The sequence below is a fragment of the Lissotriton vulgaris genome, chromosome 3_1, assembly GCF_964263255.1.
Source record: "Lissotriton vulgaris chromosome 3_1, aLisVul1.2, whole genome shotgun sequence".
Classification (NCBI taxonomy): Eukaryota; Metazoa; Chordata; class Amphibia; order Caudata; family Salamandridae; genus Lissotriton; species Lissotriton vulgaris.
The window spans coordinates 1,913,176,478-1,913,198,024 of NC_141689.1; the positions used below are offsets into that span (position 1 = coordinate 1,913,176,478).

Consider the following 21,547-nt stretch of genomic DNA (forward strand, 5'->3'; position numbering starts at 1 on the left):
CATTACTTATAATCTGCTTCAACTCAGTGCTTTGCAAACATTTATTTAGAGCGATCATTGTCCTTCGGTAACCAAAAAGGACTCTTAAAGCTTGTGGGGATATTCAGATTGCTACAGTCCGTATTCTTATGCTAAGGCGCGTTGCCCTTGGCTTTCATTCAAAGGCCTGTGCGCACACAAACAGTATTGTTATCTTTGTGTCATCTTCATGGCTTCCGTCCGGAGCGCTCAGCACTTACCTGTCACTACCCCTGGTATCACAGAACCCCCTGCAGTTCTAATGCTATTGTGTGGCAAACGCGCTCGTTGAAATTACACTCCATGTCTACCAGGGCCCTTGTAATCATAATTGACAGTCGTGGGTTGTTTAGTTGCTGCAGCAGTCACGCAACACAAATGACGAGCTTGCACATTACATTTGTTGTTACGCAACTGCAAGAGGATGGCTGTTGACTCGTGAAGACTGCAGAGAAAACGACTGCAAGAAGACGAGCAACTCTCCCATCACCCGTCGCTCAGTGTTTAGTATTCCACTGGGGAGGTGATGTGTCGCTGTCATCCCTAGTTTAAGTTACAGAGCTGTCAGTGCGCCCGAACCCTTCTGCTCAAGATGGCGTGCTGGTAAAGCCCGCAGCACTTGAAGGAAGGCGGTGCTTGCAGACAGACGTCTTCATTTAAGCAGTTCTGGCACATCCATTTCTCAGGCGTGCAGACGCCCTGTATTTTAGGCTCCTTGCTCTGCGGGGTCGCGTGAAGAGCAGCCTCCATTTAAATGTATTTTTGGATTCTGGTCGGGTTGTGCGGAAATCATTCTTGGATGATTTCGTACTATAACTGTATAGCAAAATGCAGAGGTATATTTGGACATTTTCAGGTAAAATTAGAAATGGATATGCCAAGCAAGGTCGTAGCCAGACAAATGCAAAAATGAGGGCTTTCATCGGGAGGAGATGCATCTGCTGAACTTGAGTGTTTTATGAATGCCATCAGAAATCTTTTCTAGGCAGCCTGCTTCATTCATATTTATTATGCCGTGAATCTCTAAACAAATGGGGCGGCTTCTGTTATACTGATGTAGAAAACCTGTCAATAGCGACCGGTTTTCCTGACTTCTTTGAATATTTTTCATTCTTTGTAATTTTTTTTTATTCGCCTACGGGATTGCTCTTGGGCACAAATTGAAATATCATCGGTGCACCAATGTGTATTTTCTGGTCAGACTGTTTTAATTTTGGTAATCTGTAAAGAAAAAAAAATCAAATTTAAAGTAACAAAATGAACAGAGTTGTTTGGAAAATAATCTACACGTATGTTCATAAGGTAATAATAAAGGGCAATGGATTACTTGACAATCCTGTTAGCAGTAGTATAGCAGTGCTCGGAAAGAGTAGACCTCTCACACAAAGGGCTCTACAGTGCATCTATTCTTACAGACGTAGCTTTAAAGGGTTTTTTGTTGGATCAAGTGAAAAGGGATTTACAATATATAAAGAAAGTGGGCATTGTTCGTGAACTAGTCCCTTGCTGTGCACTCCAGGTTATGAGATGTGGAAACACTGAACTAGGGACATTAAGTCAGCTTTGATTCCGTTGTTCAGGAACCCATACAGGATGGGATTCAGACAGCAGGACATCATGCCCAGCAGATGGCAGATACAGAACACTAATTTAAAATGTCGATTGGAAATGAGGTTGGCATTAAAATCAGTCACAAGGTGGAAAAGATAAAGTGGCATCCAGCTGATCGCGAAAACCAAGATCAGCACTGTCAGCCTGCAGAAAACTCTCCGCGATCTCTTCTTGATGCGCGTGATGGACTTGGACACAGAAATCATGTTTTGCAACTCGCAGTTTTCTTCTGGTTTCATATCAAAGCATATTGGAACTCCAGGTAAGAAGACACTGGAGGGCATTGCCTGGCTTCTATCTGTAGTTGACGTTTCAGGGACCTCGCCATAATGACTCTCTTGATGGCGCCTTGCATTGGCCGGGACCACGCTTGCAGATTTTTTACTATACCTTCTTCTGTGTTTCCTTACAAAAGTGTAACTCCACCTGCTGTGGCTGCTGGACATCTCCATTTGTGGCTGGTTGTTCTTTGGCTGTTGAAGGGTTAAGTTAATCATCTCATTTTCTTCACACCTGTTGTCTCTGCTTGGCATCCTAGAGCTTATGCTCCTGCATACGCTGGTGTGGCTAACGGTCAGGCAGACCAAAGGCAAAATGTACTGCACAATCAACAATGACATGGTGAAGGCAATTCTGTAGGACCCAGAAGGCCAAGACTCAATGCACAAATACCTGTCCTTTAATGGCTCCAAATTAATTGTCTCGCTCAGGTCGATCATCTTGTGAAAGACTGGCAACGGAGAGCAAATTGTGAAGCCCAGAGTCCAGACCGTGGCTATTAAGAAGTATCCGTGGTTTGCCGTGAGGGTAGTAGACAGGGGGTGCTTGATCATGTAATATCGAACCATGGCAATGGACATTAACATGAGAGTAGAAATCAGAACAGAAACACATTGCAAGAAAGGGACCACATGGCACAGGATTTCACCAAAGATCCACTGATCCAGTAGGACATATGTCAGTGTGAAAGGGGAACAGAATAGCACAACGAGAATGTCAGAAAAGGCCAGGTTTCCAATGAGAAAGTTTATGATCGTTTTCTGTTTGCGCTTCCGAAACAGAGCAAAAAGGATGAGAAGATTTCCCATGAAGCCGAGAAGACTGACAAAGGTGTACAAGCCGATGATGAAGTATCTTATGTCATCCACACTGCTGTTGTAGTCGTCCCAAGAAGGGAAGCTTGAGCTTGTTGAAGTTGCTGTGTTATTGTCCTCTTTGTTATTTGTTCTGTTGTCATCGTCCTTGCGCTCAGAATCCATATTTGTGTCCTGTTTAAAAGAAGAAATGTGAAGATCATTAATGGGCATAGGAGACTATCGCTCACAATTAATCATAATCAATACCAACTGTGTACTGTTGCTGTTCACGTCACGGTATAACATTTCTTTAAAAAAAGCATGGCTTCCTACGCTCTGCCGGACACACACATTACCAACAGTCATGTGCAAGTATCTACACTAACTATGGAACAAGTGCACAAACAATTCCCCTTTTGAAAATCTATTTTTTATTAATTCAATGGTCAATCAGGTTGATCATGTTAGCCAATAATCAGGTGAGCCATAACTTAAATAACAAAAATATCTAACATTTAATTTGTTTCCAACCTTTTTGGAGTAGATTTCTGTGTGAGAATTGGGAGGTAACATCATTGGGAAAGTTATGAACTTGTGGGTGATCACTTCCTTTCCAATGGTGACCACTATTCATCCTATGGAAGCATTCCTGTTCTCACGATTGCCCTTAATCTTAGCACAGCTGGAAGATACACCAAACGGGAATATTTTACATGTTTTTAAACTATATCTATGTGTATACATGTTCACACATCCTAATGTTATCAGTTAAGATTCCTGGAATTAATCCTGCATTGTTATTTTTTATTCATTTAAGATGAACACTAGTTCACCAGTAAAAATCCAAACTTAAATTGAGTACTCCGTATTTCAACTCAAGAACAGGCCCATTTTTTAATCAATTTCAGAATACCGACTTTAAAATATTGGGCAAGTGCTTGTTTATATATTTATCAGATGGATTTCTTTGTTGTTCAAGTTAAAATGAAACTGTGTTTTTTGATGCCAATAAAGCTAACGCAATAACATTATTACATTGTGATCTTGGTTTATTTCTCACATGTGGACAGAGGTAAGAATGCTCAGATGAAATTGTAATTACGCATGGGAAATGTGAGAATTTTTCAAGTATTGAATACTTTAAATTTACAAAGTCAAAAATCCGGCAATTTCGTGTTAGGTTTTGCTTGGGGGCAATGGGCTCAAGCAGAACATTTCTCTTGAAAGGCATTTTCTGCTCAAAATAGTCTCTTGTCAGTATCTCATATGACTTTTATTTATACTAGCAGCCCGTCCCGACGTTGTCCGGGAGCAAAAGGCTGCTTCAGGGCCGCAGCCCGTCCCGACGTTGTCCGGGGGTCCCCCGCAGTGCAACCGCCACCTTCAGGGCCCCCAATCTGCCTTACCGCCACCTTCATGGCCCCCAATCATCCGCACACAGTTCACAGCTCCTCCCCGCGCTTCACTCAGCCGCACACGTTCCGCCTCCTCCCAGCGCTTCACTCAGCCGCACACGTTCCGCCTCCTCCCAGCGCTTAAGGTCCAAAATATTTGGACGGGGAGAACATGTGATAAAGAGATGAGGGAGTAAGAACCGTGTATCTCTGATTAGAATGCTTGCTGTTGTGGTATGAAATGAGTCATTAGCAGGTCCGGCTTTTATGCGATGCGACCAGTGCAGCTGCTCCTGGCCCTGACCACGAGTGGGGGTGCTGTGTTTAGAAAAACCTTATGGGTTTAAAAGCACCGGCTGCAGAGTTCCTTGTGTGTCCAGCAATTTTCAGGAAACAATAAACATGTCAAGCTAACTCTGATGATTAATGTTCGTGCTGGAGAGAGATTGAGTTTTACCTATTGACAGTTTTGACTCATCATAAAGGAATGCCGAGGGTTAACATGCCTACTGCAAAGAACGTACACCATGTAGATCACAGAACTTTATTTTATGTGGTTAGCTCAGTGGGTTACTGCTTTCATCACAGAGATCCTTTTGTTGTTGCACTTCATAAGTTACAATCCTGATATATGACAGCGACCTATGAACTGCCACCAAAGAGCTGCAAACAATCATCATGGTGTAGGCTGGAGTGTTATGTTTTTCATTATCCTAATGTTGCCAAAAAGGTTACTTTGGGAGAACTACATTCTTATTAGTAAACCCAACCACTGTGGCACGTTTTAAATCCTGAGTTTGCGCTTCTCCAAACCAAACACTCTGAAAATGTACTACCTACTAAGGTGGATGACGTGTTTCCAACACCTTTTAATCCTCTTTGTTTTATGTAACATTACATGTAGACTGATTTACACAGGTATGGTTCATTGTCTCTTTATAATCTGTTGGTGTGATGTAAAGTGCTCTGATGCCCTACAGTGGTATTCATAGTAATATAAAATAAATAAAATGCATGTGATAGAGGGGCTATATGGAGAGATTATGCGCACTGCTGGAGGGTGTTACTGAGGGAATCCGCGGAGAACGTCGCCATTAGGCGGGGGAGGGGGGAGTGAGAGGGTGGCGGGGGAGATTCTCGCATGGGGCTCCACCAGCGGTAAAGCCGGAGCAGTTGTCAGATTTGCAAAACCTGTCATAGAATGAGTTCTTCCTGCAGCGCAGAGCCCTGTAAATAATTTTAAAACATAAACACGCTTAACCCGCTCTCAGCTTGGCCCCTTCCTATTACACATGAGATAGTACAGTTACAATTCAGCCAGCGTCAGATGCCCCCTCCCCTCGCACAGACACTTGTGCTGCACAGGACGCCGAACAGCTCCGAACATTTCCAGCAAGGCATCTGCTGGGTCCGTTTACTGGAACCCGAGTTATGCTTCCAAGTGTCTTACACAGTTCACCAACCATGTCAAGCCCTGCAACCCTCCCTTAAGTAAGGCAAACATACAGCGTGTCAGCAGTAACACTAAGCAGACAGCGCACTGCGGTCAGAGAATGAAAGCAAATATAACCATTAAAGCAAAATGCGAGCGTGTGGAGGGTACCCAGCAGCTGCAACAGCAAAAGAACATTCTTCACTTTATGACCTCACTGAATATATCCCAGTATTTTCAGACAGACACTGTTCGGCACAGAAAGGTGCAACTTAAATGCAGCTTTACTCACCCGGATTCTATGCCACATTTATCTATGCCTTCATCTATCAGCCCGACTTCGCCGCTTCTCCCCACGCTAGATGATGTCAGCACGCACGTCCACGTTGTTAGCGCACACGGCCGGCGCTACTTCTTAGGGACTACTTTTTTTTTATTGTTTATTTTTTTTAAACGTTTATTTTTTAATTTTTTTATAGCCTATGTCCTTCTATTGGACCCCCCCTTTCCAACAATGTATTGTGTGTTGCGATTGGTGGTGTACTTTTCGAGTTTACCTGGCTCAAAGGACACAGTTCTCTCTTTATAATAGTAGTATAGATAAGGTATGCCTGTATATGAAAAGTTAATGCAACTTACCACACCCTCTTTCTTGCAAATCAATTGTGCATAATTTCCCACAAATGTTGGCAGATAATGGCATGACTTTGCACTTCCCTAGCAAGGAATAAACTCCCCACATTCTTCATAGAAACCTTTCCCAACCAATCGCACTCCATTTCCCTGACACTTCACTTTCTCCCCAGCCTCACGTCTGTTTGCCAACGTTCTTTTCCAGTAGCCATGCCCCTCACGTCCCTGTTCTAAACCATTGTGACATTCCTTTACTCTTTTCACACCTCCCTTATTGGAATCCCCCTTTTCTCCCTGCTTCGGGCCTTCTGGGTGCACTTCCTGTGCCCTGCCCTGCGGGGTTTCAAAGATCCTGCTTTTACACCAAACTCATTTTTCACCCATCACCTGCTGCTTTAGGAGTTTCACATCCGAAAATATGAATGAATACTCACAAAGCTATATGGTGTAATATGAGATGTGAGAAAAATCTGCTCACAGGTAAAGGGAGTGAGTACACCAACATTGAGATGGCTTGGAAAATGTGGGAGGATCGAAACATGCATAAATCAATAATTAGTTACTAATTCTTGTAAGGCAACTCCTCTCCCCCGATACAAGCTGACATTCGGTCAACTAGGAACCTTGGCTTTTCACTGGCCCCTTGTAGTTTGTTGGTGTTTTTTGACTCAAAACTTTAACATTTCTTATCTTCGATTCCATTTATTTAACTTGATTGTTTTGGTGTCTTTTTGCTCATTATTTTTCTTCAGATTTCTGGTGGACTTGGCCCTTTTGGCAGGTTCACCCCTAAACTTTTTGCTTTTAAATGTGACCTGATACTAGTTGTTTTTGGCTTCTGCGCAATTTAACCCTGTGTCCCAGTGTAATGTGCGTGCGCAGTCTGAGTGCGTGTGGTGAGATTGGCCTGCCCTCCTATAGGATATATATGTCCATGGTAGTTCCTGATGTGAGGGGAGTGCAGGGGCAAGTATGGTATGTGCAAACTCGTGATATTAAATACTGCGCAACGGTGTGCTCAGATTTAATATGGCTAGTGTGGAAGTGCCACTTCTAGAAGTTGGCATGTCTGTGCAGTGAATGTGAATTTACTGTCTGGCTTGTGATTGGCTGGAGCTGGCTGGTATGCCTGGCTCCAGGAGTCAGGATGGGTCTGCCCGGTGGTGAATGGGGAGATCTGTATGTTGATGGCAGGGAGGAGTGCACCTGGGACCTGAATAGGGCTGTGCCTTCCCTCCAAAATGCTGGTTCTGCCCCCTGTGGTGCGTCTGATGTCCCTAGCCTGTCCTGTGAATGGGGAGAGGGGCTGAGCACAACAAAGTGCTCAAGAACCAGTTGTCACTGGTACTCCCCTTGCCCTACAACTCCAGATAAAGGAAAATGTGTATAAAAAGGGTCTGTGAACCCATACAAAGGGTTCTCTGGATCATGTCGTGAGTGGGGCCTGCTGCTGCTAGGCACCAGGAGGTACCGCCACTGGGGACTACCTCCCTGCCTGGAGGGCCCTGTGACCTGGCCCCTGGGCCCAGCCTTTGCCCCCCCCCTGCTTACTTTCCTACAGACTTTCCTGGGACTTTGGTTCTCCAGCACCTAGGAAGCGCTGTGTCATTATTTTCTGAAAAGCGCTCCATCTCTTGCTGGGGAGTTTTCCTCCCTGGGAGTGCTTCTGGGCCTGATAAGCAGCACTTCCCCTGTCCTGGGGTTGGTGCTCGAGACTTTGCTCTGGCGCTTTGCGCTTCTATTTTTATACTTGCAGCATTGAGCTGCATCTCCCCCTGAGGGAATCCCCAGTGCAGGGATTCCCCCATACTTCATGAGAGCAGGTGCCCACCCTGCACGTGCTGCTTTTGGAATATCCCTAGCGGGTGCCCACCCCACCAGGAACTTTGGTTTTTGCGCTGGCGCCTACCCCGCGACTTTGTCGTAATTACAGCGGGTGCCCACCCCGCTGTTTATTGTTACTCTAGAGGGAGCCTACCCCTCGTTTTTGCCCATGAGAAAGAGATCCCCACCGTGGCCTGCGACGAAAACGAAAGTCAGGCAGGGCAAGGTCTGACGTGGGGCGGGACTTCCGCTTCCCAAGGGAAGCCCCGCGCCTACGGCATCACCCGACGGATGCTTGATTCCGGACCAGGGAAGACATGGCTTGGCAGTTTGCGCTGGACTGTTCCCATGAGGCACAGGGTCAAGGCTGATTTGCATATTGCCATGTCTGAACTGGGGTGGTGTGGAGTGCAAAAAAATGATGGATTTAGGCCCAGATCTCTGTACTGGGGTGAATGCATGACATTGTTCTGCATTCTGTCCATCAACTGTTGTTTTTGCATTTGTCACCCCAAGTGGGAAGGGTATGCTCAGACGTGAGTCCTGTGCTCTCAACATCACTGGAGTCAAGCTATCCTGGCTGATGACGGCTGATAGCCAGAAACCAGTCCTAGGATGCTTGATTCCAGTCCAGGGAAGACATGGCTTGGCAGTTTGGGCGAGACTGTTCCCATGAGGCACAGGGTCAAGGCTGATTTACATATGGCCATGTCTGAACTGGGGTGGTGTGGAGTGCAAAAAAACGATGGATTTAGGCCCAGATCTCTGTACTGGGGTGAATGCATGACATTGTTCTGCATTCTGTCCATCAACTGTTGTTTTTGCATTTGTCACCCCGAGTGGGAAGGGTATGCTCAGATGTGAGTCCCGTGCTCTCCACACAACTGGAGTCAAGCTATCCTGGCTGATGACGGCTGATAGCCAGAAACCGGTCCTAGGATGCTTGATTCCGGTCCAGGGATGACATGGCTTGGCAGTTTGGGCTGGACTGTTCCCATGAGGCACAGGGTCAAGGCTGATTTGCATATGGCCATGTCTGAACTGGAGTGGTGTGGAGTGCAAAAAAACGATTGATTTAGGCCCAGATCTCTGTACTGGGGTGAATGTATGACATTGTTCTGAATTCTGTCCATCAACTGTTGTTTCTGCAGAATTTCTAAAGAGGCATTGATGAGTGATGCCAAAAGTAGTGGTTCAGGTATCTTCCAGCCCAGAGTGGTGGAAGAGGTTCAGAGTAGCCCAGCTAGGTCCCAATGTAGCAAGAGGGGTGTAGGGGCTCATGTCCTGCCTCAGTGGATTAGGAGTGAGTGTGGGACTGAGAGTTCCCAGGTTCCTGAAACCCAGTCTCAGAACCTGGATGGTTTCTTTTGGGAACACCAGGTTGGGGACTGAGGCTGTCCTGTTAGTCCATTCGAGGAGGATCTTCTAGTGTCTAGAAAACCTAGTGCTGCTTTTGGAATGTCCCTAGCGGGTGCCCACCCCGCCAGGGACTTTGCATTTTGCACGGGTCCCTACCCCGCGACTTTGCCGTAATTACAGGGGGGGCCCACCCTGCTGTTTATTGTTACTCTAGAGGGAGCCTACCCCTTGTTTTTGCCCCGAGAAAGAGATCCCCGCCGCGGCCCGGGGCGAAAATGGAAGTCAGGCAGGGCGAGGCCTGACGTGCGGCGGGACTTCCACTTCCTGAGGGAAGCCCCATGCCCACAGCATCACCCGACGGAAGGAGAAAGGAAGTGCGGCGTGGCCAGCGGAGATTCTGCTGAGAGAGTCCCACCGTGTGGAGAGGCCAGCCAAGGAAGAAAGTCAGTGGGTCTGCCATGGGCTCCCAGGAGTTGAGAGAGCCCTGCCTGGCATCCAGAGGAGACTGTAGGTTTCCGTGGAGACCACAAGGGAGACTCAGGTGAGTGGGATGCTACCCCCCTCCAGCCGGTCCCTATTTCTCTTGAGCGGTCCCGCAGGGCAGTGGACCGCTCCAACGTTGGGAGACCCATTTCTTTCCCCACCTTAGAGTCCCCCGAGCTGAGTTCACCAGCACAGTTGTGGCCATTCGGACTTTAGGCTCACAGCGGCGCCGCATTTACGAGCTGCTGCAACAATGGGCATATTTGTTTATTATTAGAGCTTGTGCGTGGCTCTATTAGGGGCAAGTTCTTTTCCCTTCTGGCCACCAGTGGTCCTAGAGTCCCCGTGAGGGGCGTGGGGCATATTTACTTCGGGGGCATATTCTTTGTAAAGCCCTGTGTGGCCCCATCATTCTTAGAGCCTGAGGGCTCCAACGAAGCCCCAGCTGTTTCCAGAGCCTAGAGGGCTCCAAGAGGGGCACCTTTTTGACCTAAGGGCTACAGAGAGTCCATGCAGCATTCCTACCTCACAGCTGCCCAGCAGTTAGTGGGCAGCTGCAACGTTTAGGCTGTGCACATCTTGGTGATCTTACAACTGCCCAGCAAGTAGTGGGTAGCTGCATCGTTTAGGCCTGACCCTTTGGCACACTCTACGCCTGCTGCCTGTGCAGCCAGCCCAGACATTCTGGACATTGGGTATTTGAGCCTCCCTGGATGGCCAGTTGGCCAGGATCTAATGTGATTTTGGCGCAAGATGTTTGGTGATTTGTGTTCATGTTGGTAATTACCTAATGCCTAATGTGAGCTATGAGTAATGTGCAATGCCTTTATGCATGTGATATCTCTAAATGTGTTTTTATGATTAGGAGGTTGTTTTGCCTAGTATAGTATACTAGTGAGTTTATGTTTACCTGCATGATCTATGCCTAAGGTGATTAGTATTGCGTAGTGTGTTCCTACCTTGTACCAGTGGTTACTGGTTGTGTCCTACAATTGTTATTTTGTGCTATTAATATTCTATGTTCTAGAAGTGCTATTTTTATTAAGTGCTGATTCTGACGGTGGCCCACGAGGCCCTGCCATGTGTATATAATCTCCTGTAAATACTGCCGAATGCCAGTTGGCACCGGGTAATTGTGTGATTATGATCTAATGTCTTTAAGGTAATACAAAGGCTATTTTTTTATGTAACCTTGTGTGGAGTTCCTTTTTGTGGTGTATCTAGTGTGTTGCTGCTGTGTGTGTGTGTTGCGCAAACGCTTTACACATTGCCTCCGTGATAAGCCTGACTGCTCGTGCCAAGCTACCAAGGGGGTGAGCAGGGGTTATCTTGGCGTGTAACTCCCTAGCCCTGACTAGAGTGGTGGTTTCTTCCTGGCTTTGGCGCAAGCCTCAGCCAACCAGAAATCCCATTTCTAATAATTTCCAAATTAGTTTGGAAATCCATTCAGTTTCTTTATTGACTACAAAGTCATTTGATACTGTTTGAAATGTGCATGTATTCCATTAGAGAATCCACTGCTGCTTGTGCCATTGCTTTTAGGGGTTGAGCAGAAATCCTACAACTCTGTTCGGACCTAACCAGATTGTGTTTATTAAGTTGGTAGGGGTAACCTCATCCCTCCCTAATAGCCAAATTATGGACACTATGTCTGGCTCCCTGCAGATAATGACTTGAATTGACATATGTCTTTTTACTAAAAGTAATAGTAGTAAAAAGTTTGAGGACATATTGTGCCTGTATACGTGTGAACGAATGGCTCCTAAAGCTCCTTGATGAATTTGCCCCAGCAACACATGATGCACCAGGAACAACATGTTTAAAGTATGCATATAATTGAATACCTGCTTTGGATGATAATGTATTATAAGTGTTGGATGACTATTACAACATGTATGTTGTGAATTAATTGTTCAGGTAATAAGAGAAAAATACATCCAGATAAGCAGAGAGAAATTTATCAGTGATATATCAAAAGCAGCACTAATGAAATATAGGAATGTTTACTGACCAGAAGGCTTTACAAGTAATTCAAACACTATCGCAGAAAGCAGTTTCACTGTCACCTTTTCTGATATTGATGAGATAAGCAGCCCTCATACCTAGCAATGTTCAGATTCTGCCTTAATTGTCAAATTGATCTCAATGGCGGCTGCTCACTTTGCTTAGTGGTGGGTTGGGGGAAGGAAAGCAATCAAAATAGAAGACATAATTTAAATTATTTGAAAATTTCACTAGCCTGCTGCTCTGATAGCCGCCGCCTTGCTCCTCTCTCTTCTCTCCTGATCCTCGACTCCAGCTGCTCCTACACAGCCTCCCAGATGCCCATTCAGGCTCTTGTCTCATCATGGTAATAGTATTCCCAGCATGAGAGAAGCCCTGAGATTAGTCTGAGAGGCCTGGTTTGCCGACCAGACAGTGCCTGGGAACCCTTTGGTGTTTCTCCAACACAGCTTGGATTGAGAAACCTAAGTGCACATGTCTGTTTGGCTGGCCTAAGATGGTCAGCCAATCTGAAATGCGCAATTAAAAGTGCCCAGCACCCCTCTCCCTGCCATGATTGTCACACAGCATTGCCAGGCCCTCCCTACTGAAGATGTGCATCGTCAGCTGTCAGACAAGCACAGTGGCATAGTGGGCGAGAAGTGGGCGGCGGTCCACCCCGGGCGGCAGGAGGTTTGAGGGAGGTGGCCTCCTCCCGCTCCTACCTGCCATCTAGGATGGCAATCTCTCTCCCACTTAAAATTGCGCTGTCAAGGGGCGGCAAACGGTGCTGAATCCTGCCAGCACCCCCTGCTCTTTAATGGGATAGACATGGGGTAGAAAAGGCAGGGACCGCTACGAGTGCCATAGGGCTAGCTACGCCACTGTTCAGGCAAAAATAAAATTATAATAAAATGCTTTTATTATGATTCTATTTTTTTATCTTTTATCAGGGGGGCGGCTCTCATCCGCCATTATGGAGGAGCCGCCCCTGCCTAGTCTAGGAATTTCCCATTGCAAAGCAACCGGATATCAGTCTTTTATTCTTATGGTGTTATATTTTTTATGGATCAGTATCCATAGGCTGCTCATCTCCCTTCTTTGGTACACAAATGAGAAGAGAGGATTTGAATGACAAATAAAACCCTTTGCAAGATCATCATCCTGATATTCTATAACATATCTAGACTCTGGTTCAGAAGGTGAGCAGATCTTCACACATGGTCTCCTTACACCTGCTTCAAAATCAGTTGACAATAGGGGTGTGCAAAGCTATTTTTCCCCATTGAAGGTTTTGTGAAGTTCGGGATTTCTTCAGTTCATATACTTTTAAAAGCTTATCGCAGGGAATCTGTTCCTACACAGAACTGTGCATAGAGACTTGGAACCTCAGTGAATTAGGGTGTGCCAAAACTCACCTTAATATCCAAAATCCCCTACCAGTCTAGCAATCAGTGTCTCATTGGTTCTTATACATCCCCCAATGATTAGACAAACCAGAACATGAACTTAGAACACCTCAGGTCACGTGGAACACATGAACACTCTTTCGTTATACTAACATACCAGTCCAGAACGAGGAGTAAATGAAGACACACAAAAGTTTAAAATATTTATTTCTAATGCCGTGTTCTCAGGCGCAGTATCTTAGCTAATACAAGCAAACATATTAAAAGCAGCAAGGTTATCAGCATAGTTACTATTCCATAAAATACAAAGAGAGAAAGCATGTTAAAATGCTAAAGGGCAGAAGGCTAAATTACACCTAAGTCTGACCCTCCCTTGCTTGTATATTATATTATATGTAAAGAAGGTCTATTTGGGTTTTAGAAGGGCAGCCCCAAACCTCTGGTCCAGCTCTCTGCATGCGAATATTCATCAAGTGTCTTTGCATGCTCTGCGCAGTGCATTATTAAACTCGCAAAAAGCCAGAGTTGGCCACAGCTGCAAATGTGTTATGTCTAGGACGTGCGCTGATCAGACCGAACAACAACCACTGTGTTGAAATAACCTTGAAGGCCTCGGCACTCACTGTACAGACATAGCTTACCAAACAAAGCTGATACTATAGGAAAAACATATTATTCACGTGTGAAGCAAAGTCGTCTACTAAGCTCGAAGCTCTAATAACAATATGTGCCGTGTGCAGAAGCAGCAGAAAGGAAAGATGGTGTTTAAACTGTTAATAAGCTCATGCTAACTTAACACAGTGTGAAGGCAAAGCCTATCTCCATGACACCCTCCCTTGATCCAAGCACGGATAAGATAAGATAAGATAAGATAAGGGGCAAATTTAGGAATGCAGAGTTCAAGAGCAAAAGTCTGAACATAAGTCTCCAATGTGTTCCTAGAACGATAGAGATAAAAAATTTAGAAGCAAAAATCTCATAGTCTGTCAATAGTTCAATTCATCAATAAAATTTAGCTATCGGACATGATGAAATCAATAGGTCTGGGCCAAAAAAAAATTGATGAAAAAGTTAAAAAAAATCTGATGTCCAATAAGTGGCGTCGGTCATGGAAGAGAGGCAAAAGATATATCTCATCCTAACAATAAATATGCAAAATATGCAGCAACAGCCTCCAACAGGAAGTCACTGTTCTCATCCAAAAATAATTCGGCCATCCAATTTAACAAAGAGAAAGAACATACATGTTCCTCAATTATCGGAGCCTCTCGCACAATCAGAGGACAACTCGGTGGGTTTTCAATGAAGCTGCGTGCCAAGAATTCCTGCGCTGCTGCTAACACATTCCAACGACCCAGTACTCCATGTATCGCTGCAAAGGCCATAATCCCTCCATCAGAACAAAGATATTTATGAGCAATTAAGGGGCTCATAAATTGATTATAATCCGCATCAGGAGACACCGTATTGCAGAGACACAAATCCAGGGCCCATTCGAAGTCGCAACTCAGGCAATAAAAGACAGGCTGGACGCATGTAAAGTAGGAAAATCGTAACGATAAACCATAAGCTGCACTCATCTAGCAACAGGCAGCGCTCCATAGTACTCAAGCATTCGGGCGCGCTGCAGCCCCAGCCGAGACAGCTCTCCTTGTAATACAGGATGTGCATACATTTTGAAACAAGCAAGACAGTAAAAGCATGCCAGCAGCCAGAGCCAACAGTAAGGGAAATCCACCAAACAGGCTGGAAAAATAGAAAGGAAGAATGCTGGAAACACACCAAATATAGTTTGAAAAGAAGTCACAAGGCCACTGCTAACAACTTTAAAAAAGTGAGCCAGCCCAGTTGTGGAGGATGCATTGAAGATAGTGTGAATTAACTCACCGAAATGCAAGGGCAAATCAGTATTCAATAAAGCATGCACTTCTGTGCGGGTGTTAGCCACGTGAAGGACGAATGTTTCACGAGCAGATGTGAGGACAACTTCTTTTTGGGACAAAAGAGCTCTTATGCGACTCATCTTGTTGAACTCTGCTTTCAAGGTCGGAATCTTAGGACAGATGGAAACATCAAGTCTCCCATGCAGAGGAGGATACATTACATTCTTACAGCAAACCACCCTTTCACTGTCGGTGACAACATATGCAATTCCCGCTACTGACCCACAACAATCTTCCTTATTTAAAAGTAAATAACTCCTGTTTGCCAGTAATGTGAATGTGGGTACGATAGCAGGCACAGGTGTACCTTTCAAAATAGAGACCAGATTCGGTTCATTCTGATTACAGGAGCTGTGTAATTGGATATGTCTACACATAAACGAGTGATCTGATGTTTCAGTGCAATCTTCACCATTCAAATAAACTTCTTTTCCCTCCCTAAGGCATCTATAGGTAAATGGAAGATAAGCACTACCAAGAGACTCATATCTACCAATGGCAAAGTACTTCATACACCCCTCGAACTTGAACAGAGGAAACGGGAGAGTTATTAAACCGTGCATAAGCCATGTTGCAGTATTGGCTTCTGCCACAGAAAATGGTAAAGGTTCCAACCTTTCAATGTGTAACATAGAAAAAGATGTATCTTTCATCAACAGTAAACACTGTTTGTCGGTTAAATTAAACGGGGCAAACAAGGACGATGTATTCATGCAATGCCAGGGCACTTTTCCTGCCTTTAAGGTCTGAAGTGTCCATGCAAACTGCATAATAGAACGCAACTGATTTGGACCATGGTACAGAACAGACACTTGCACAATATCAACAACAGATGATACAATATTGTCTAATGTGTAAATGCGGGGAGAGATCGTGTTTATGCTATTATCTACAACCGCTAGCAGTTTTTCTAAATTGGCTTGATCTATAGCCCTAATGCGGGTAGCAGCCTCAATCTGGGATGTTTTCCAGACTTCGTTGTAAATAGCATATATCCATCTTTTAGATTTTCCATTAGCCGGGCCCTTAATAAAATCATTCAGATCAACATCGTCAGTCAGCTTAGACAAATGTAGTTTAACTGATGCCAAGGTAGAATGTTTGAGCCAATTCTGACATAATTTCCCTACAGAATAGGTAGCCACAGAATGGCCACTTTAAAAACGGGGATCCACCCTGATCTGTGTAAAGCCTTCTGCTAAACCCAGAAAACAATGCTGGCAAGAGTCAGCACTTTTGTGACAGAGCAACCAGCCGTTGGGATTCAAACTGGAAATGTTAAAGGAAGAATTCAACAACAGAGTTTGTAACTCTCTCATTGAAAATTTAGTGGCATTATTCCAACCGGAATATTCTCCTAATTCAGGAAAAGAAGGAGCATTAAATTTTTTAGTAGTAGCAAGTTGTCTGTGAAATTGGATCAGATTGTACGTTCTCCAACTTTAAAGAGATTACCATGGATCAATCCCTTAAAGAACTTTTAAAATGCAAATCCGTCTCTCCTCTTGATCCCTGGCCTGCCAAGCAATACAAATCCTTGGCACCCATTCTCAACCCCATTTTGAATGGGATTTGGAATGATTCTCTGAATACTGGTGTCTTCCCAGACTCATGGAAACATGCTCGCTTGGTCCCCATATTAAAGAAAGCCAATGCCGACCCCAGTGAACCCTCCAATTACAGGCCTATCTCCCTTCTACCAGCGACTGCCAAAGTACTCGAAAAACTGGTCCAGCAACAACTGGCAGGTTTCTTAGAAACACATGGTGCTTTTCACGACTCTCAGCTCGGTTTTAGACCAGAGTATAGCACTGAGTCAGCACTAATCGAGATGGCCGATGCCGTACGGTGGAGGATGGATGAGGGATCAAGAGCGGTGTTGGTGCTGCTTGACTTGTCGGCTGCATTCGACACCGTCTCCCACCCCCTCCTCCTGGACCGCCTACAATCCAAAGGTATCCAGGGTACGGCCTTGAAATGGATTGCATCTTTCCTGTCCAACCGGACACAGGCAGTGTTCACCCCTCCCTATACCTCGGACAGTCGTCCGCTTCGGTGGGGTGTCCCCCAGGGCTCCTCATTGAGTCCCCTCCAATTTAACGTTTATTTTTCACCCCTTGCTGAAATCATTGCCCAAACTGGACTAAAGGCCACTTCCTACGCTGATGATATTCAACTCCTATTCACGTTCAATAGCACCACTGCTTCCACCTTTGACCCACTAAAAAAAAAGTGCCTGCGTACCATTGGCCAATGGATGGACAACAATTTCCTCCGGCTTAACGTCGGGAAAACTGAGGTACTATTTTTTCACCAGCCATCCCCTTTGGATCCCAACATCTGGTGGCCTCTTGATTTTAGTGCCCCTCCCCAGCCCAAAGAATCGCTAAAAAATGTAGGGGTTAGATGGGATTCCAACCTATCTTTCCAACAACAAATACACACAGTCTCTGCAGTATGCTTTGCCAAAATAAGGATGGGGAGAAAATTCATCAATTTCCTACCTAACAACCCCAGGAAGACCATAGTCCAGGCGCTGATCACCTCGCACCTGGACTACGCCAATGGCCTATACACTGGACTGTCTGCAGGTCTATGCCACCGACTCCAGACAGTCCAGAATGCTGCAGTAAGGCTGGTTAGTGGCATTCCCCTACGTGAGCACATCACGCCCCACCGCCGTAGACTACACTGGCTGCCAATACAACAAAGGGCAGAATTCAAAGCATTAGTACTGGCACATCGTGCAATAAGGGACAAGGGCTCTGCCTACCTCTCTGCCTGCCTCTCCCCCTACAGTACTTCCAGGCCCCTTCGCTCTTCTTCAAAAAACCTGCTTACCACTCCCAGATTCAAAAAAACCCGCTCAGGCAGAAAAACTTTTCAAGTATGTGCCTCTGCCCTTTGGAATAAGCTCCCAATCTCCATCTGGATGATCCAGGAAGAACTCCCCTTTCGGAAAGCCTTAAAAACTTTCCTGTTCTGCTAACCCCCTATTCATAAAAACATTTAAATCAGCTTAAGATCGCACAGGAGCGCCGGGACACCCCGTTGGGGTAGCTGTGCGCTATACAAGACACACTAAATAAATAAATCGAAGAATTCAAAAACAACATATGGTCCGGGATGAGGCATGCACGGTGCAAAGTCTATGGTATCCTTCCACATTTCGTAGCCTGCAACAGCCAACTTGTCTAGAAGGGACTTCGAACACAATAATTTGTGATCGGTAAGTCTAACTTTGGATGTGGACTTTTCAGTCATTTTAAAATAAAATGCATTGGTATTAGACTGATTAAAATCGGTAAAGTAAGTAAACCTCTTCAAAAAGGAAGCAGAACTGCCTTGTATAGGTGCTGGACAATGTTCCCATTGCGTATAATTCACAGTGTTCCTCTTGGTATTAGCTTTATGGAGGTAATGATTGCCAAAATGTTGGTAACAATATAAATCACAGTAATTAGCAGATTCTAAGTAAAAATCTTCAGCATCAAAGGCAGCATCAAATTTCAAATCAGAAATCAAAGCTTCTACGGCCTGAACATCCCAATCATCAGAACGTATATTTTGTTTAATTACATCCCCCATAGAAACTCTAAGCACATTAGGGACAATTATAACCTCAGTGGGCCCATGGATTTGAAATCGAACAGCATCCCATACAATCCCAACTCAGACAGGCCAAGCAGTGATATTAACAAAGGCCAAGTCTCTCTTCAATCTGTGTGATGAGGAACGGGGAGCCAATGTTCCAATGATATGTCGGATGCATGTTCTCTCCTCGACATACCTTCCATTCACGAGTCGGAAAAAATATACCACAAAGCCAATTGACATAAAAAGGTTAATTGAAAAAAGCCCCAGCCAAATGTAGGTCCAAGGGGGAATCAAAAAATGTTTTTTAAACAGTCTTGCCAAAACAGAAATTCTTGAATGTTTCCCCGATGTGTGTGAATCAATGTCAAATGAAAATCTGGATTCCGTAGCCAAACGAGTTTGCAAATCAGGCATTGATAAGTCAGTTGGGTAAGTGTAGTCTGTTTCATTAGGTTGAGTACCAGGCAGTGTACTCAATAAGGGACTAGAAATTGTAGGCATCTCGATGGCAACATCAGGCATTGGATTAGAAGCCGGAGCCCAAACTGAATTTCTCAAAATCGAAGGACATGAGACCGCTGGTGTCATACTAAGAAGAATCGGCCACTCTGTGTATCTTGACATTGTCAATGGAGATGTACCTGTTTTCCTTACGACCTGGAAGTGGTGGTAAAATGACTGTTCTAGTGCCCTTCACAGCAAGCACTGGAACCGGAGCTCGATAAGAGGGACCAAGTTCTTTCTTGTGTTCGATCTTCTCTCGAACCAGTTCTCCAACTTGGGGTAGCCAGCCAACTACCGGGATCTGCAACGCATCATCCGAGGTGGAGGGCAAATGTTCCTTTGCAAGACTGTCTCTTGTAGATTCTGTAAAACATTACAATGTTCATCTACTTCGAAGGAGGCAGCAACAGCCGCCTAGTCTAGGCCGTCAAAGTCCGGGACAAACATCTTGATACCAAAGAGCATTTCGTATGGGGTCCGCCCACCCAGAGATCTTCTATGGAGATTATTAAGAGCACTCTGTACGCCATTGAGGTGGGCCAGCCAGTTCCTGCCAGTGCCTATAATTCTAGCTGTCAAAGACTGCTTTAAATCATGGTTAATTCGTTCCACAACACTATTACCCTCAGATCGGTATGGAGACGAAAACTTGACTTGGGCCCCCAACGAAGTCATGGCATCCTTATATGCCTTAGAGGCGAAAGCTGGACCCTGATCTGAATGGAAGGTACCACAGGCGAAAATCCCTACAAAGACATGCAAGTCTCTTATGACAGTTCATGAGTCAGGCTGCGGTGTGGCCACACCCACACAAAGCGTGTGCATGAATCAACTGCTACTAAGATGTACTTATACGCTGTATCCGAAGAAAAAGGACCGCAGTGATCTAAATAAACACATCCAAGTGGTTTATTAGAAATGTACAACTGTGTCTGGGGCGGTTGCGTAGCAGTTGAAGGCTTTATCTGCTGGCAAATGTCACATTGAAGGACATAATCACGCATCTGTTTGTACAGTCCCCGCCACCAGAAACGTTGTTGTAACTGAGCTACAGTACATGAAACGTACGCATGCGCAGACGCAACACCTTCAAGGGCTGCAGTAACCAGTTTGGGCCTGCGGTCCGCGTTGGGAATTAACCTTTCACCAAAGTCAGGTATTTTCACATAAGGAACTTTATCAGGACTTAAGTGGTATGAATACTTGGAAGGGAATCCTTTAGGATATTAACTTCCCCTCTCAGTCGCAGCAAAGGCTGCCAAGATATCATCATCTATCTTACTTTTGGAATGTGTAACTGCTGCAACCAAATATGTCGATACTGCTGATTTCGCGGTCTTATCAGCCAACGAATTGCCAACAGCGTGGACTCCCATGCGCTGATGACCGAGAGTGTGAATTACAAACACGAGTGGCAACTGTTCTTTAAGTTCAGCCACTCGGCCCCAGATAATTTTATGTTTTATTGTTCTACCCTTGGAATCACGGAAATCATTCTGAATCCAAAAGAATATGTTTTCATTGTAAGACTGGACACAATAATAAGAATCACTCACAATAAGAGTTGTCACACTAGGATCAGCGTACTCTAATGCAAGCATCAGAGCACAAAGCTCTGCCAATTGTGCGGGGCAGTCCCCTAAAGTCTGCGTGTACACGACTCTGGACTTGAACTCATCATTCACCATGGCACCTACCACAATGGCGCAAGCGGAAATGTATGCGTGCTTAGACCCATGCGCCACTTGCATTGAACCATCAGTGTATATGATGCAATGGAAATCCTCCAAAGGCCGCATTGCCAAAGGCACAGGATGAACAAATTCATACTGCAAAAAAATCCTGCGACTGTAAGGAGGCATCAAAAATAAACGTGACATCCGGAGATGTCAATGATGAAGCCCATTGTATCCACCGTGGGTGCAAAGCTTTAGAATTTGGTACACTGGCCTTCATCACTGCCTCTAGTGCAGCATACGGGGTAACAAACAATATGTGTTTTCCCTGTGACAGTGCACGTTCCTTAAGAATCGCCATTTGCACTGCTGTCAAGACTTTTTCCACAGAGGAAAACTGCATTTCAGCGGAAGTGTAAAGTGTGACTTGTAAGCAATATGTACTGTGTCTCCTTCGTTAAAAGTAAGGTATGTGAAACCCACCGCCCCAGGGATGATTCTTATCACCAGGTTGGTGTGGTTGTCACGAGTCAGTAAGAATTTAAATTCTAGAAGATCAGCCTGCAAAGATAGCAAAATAGCAGAATGTTCTGGCAGCCAGCAAG

The 21,547-nt window shown here is 45.1% G+C and overlaps 1 protein-coding gene across 1 annotated transcript in view; it reads right to left on the reverse strand.

Moving 5' to 3' along the window:
• Positions 1-1,457: 1,457 nt before the first annotated feature.
• The window catches only part of NPY5R (neuropeptide Y receptor Y5), a 230,510-nt gene continuing 210,420 nt past the window's right edge, over positions 1,458-21,547 (reverse strand). The window contains exon 3 of the mRNA XM_086963316.1: positions 1,458-2,897. Within this exon, the coding sequence (XP_086819442.1) occupies positions 1,539-2,888 (1,350 nt within the window). The 5' untranslated portion in view covers positions 2,889-2,897 and the 3' untranslated portion in view covers positions 1,458-1,538. The remainder of the gene's footprint in view (positions 2,898-21,547) is intronic.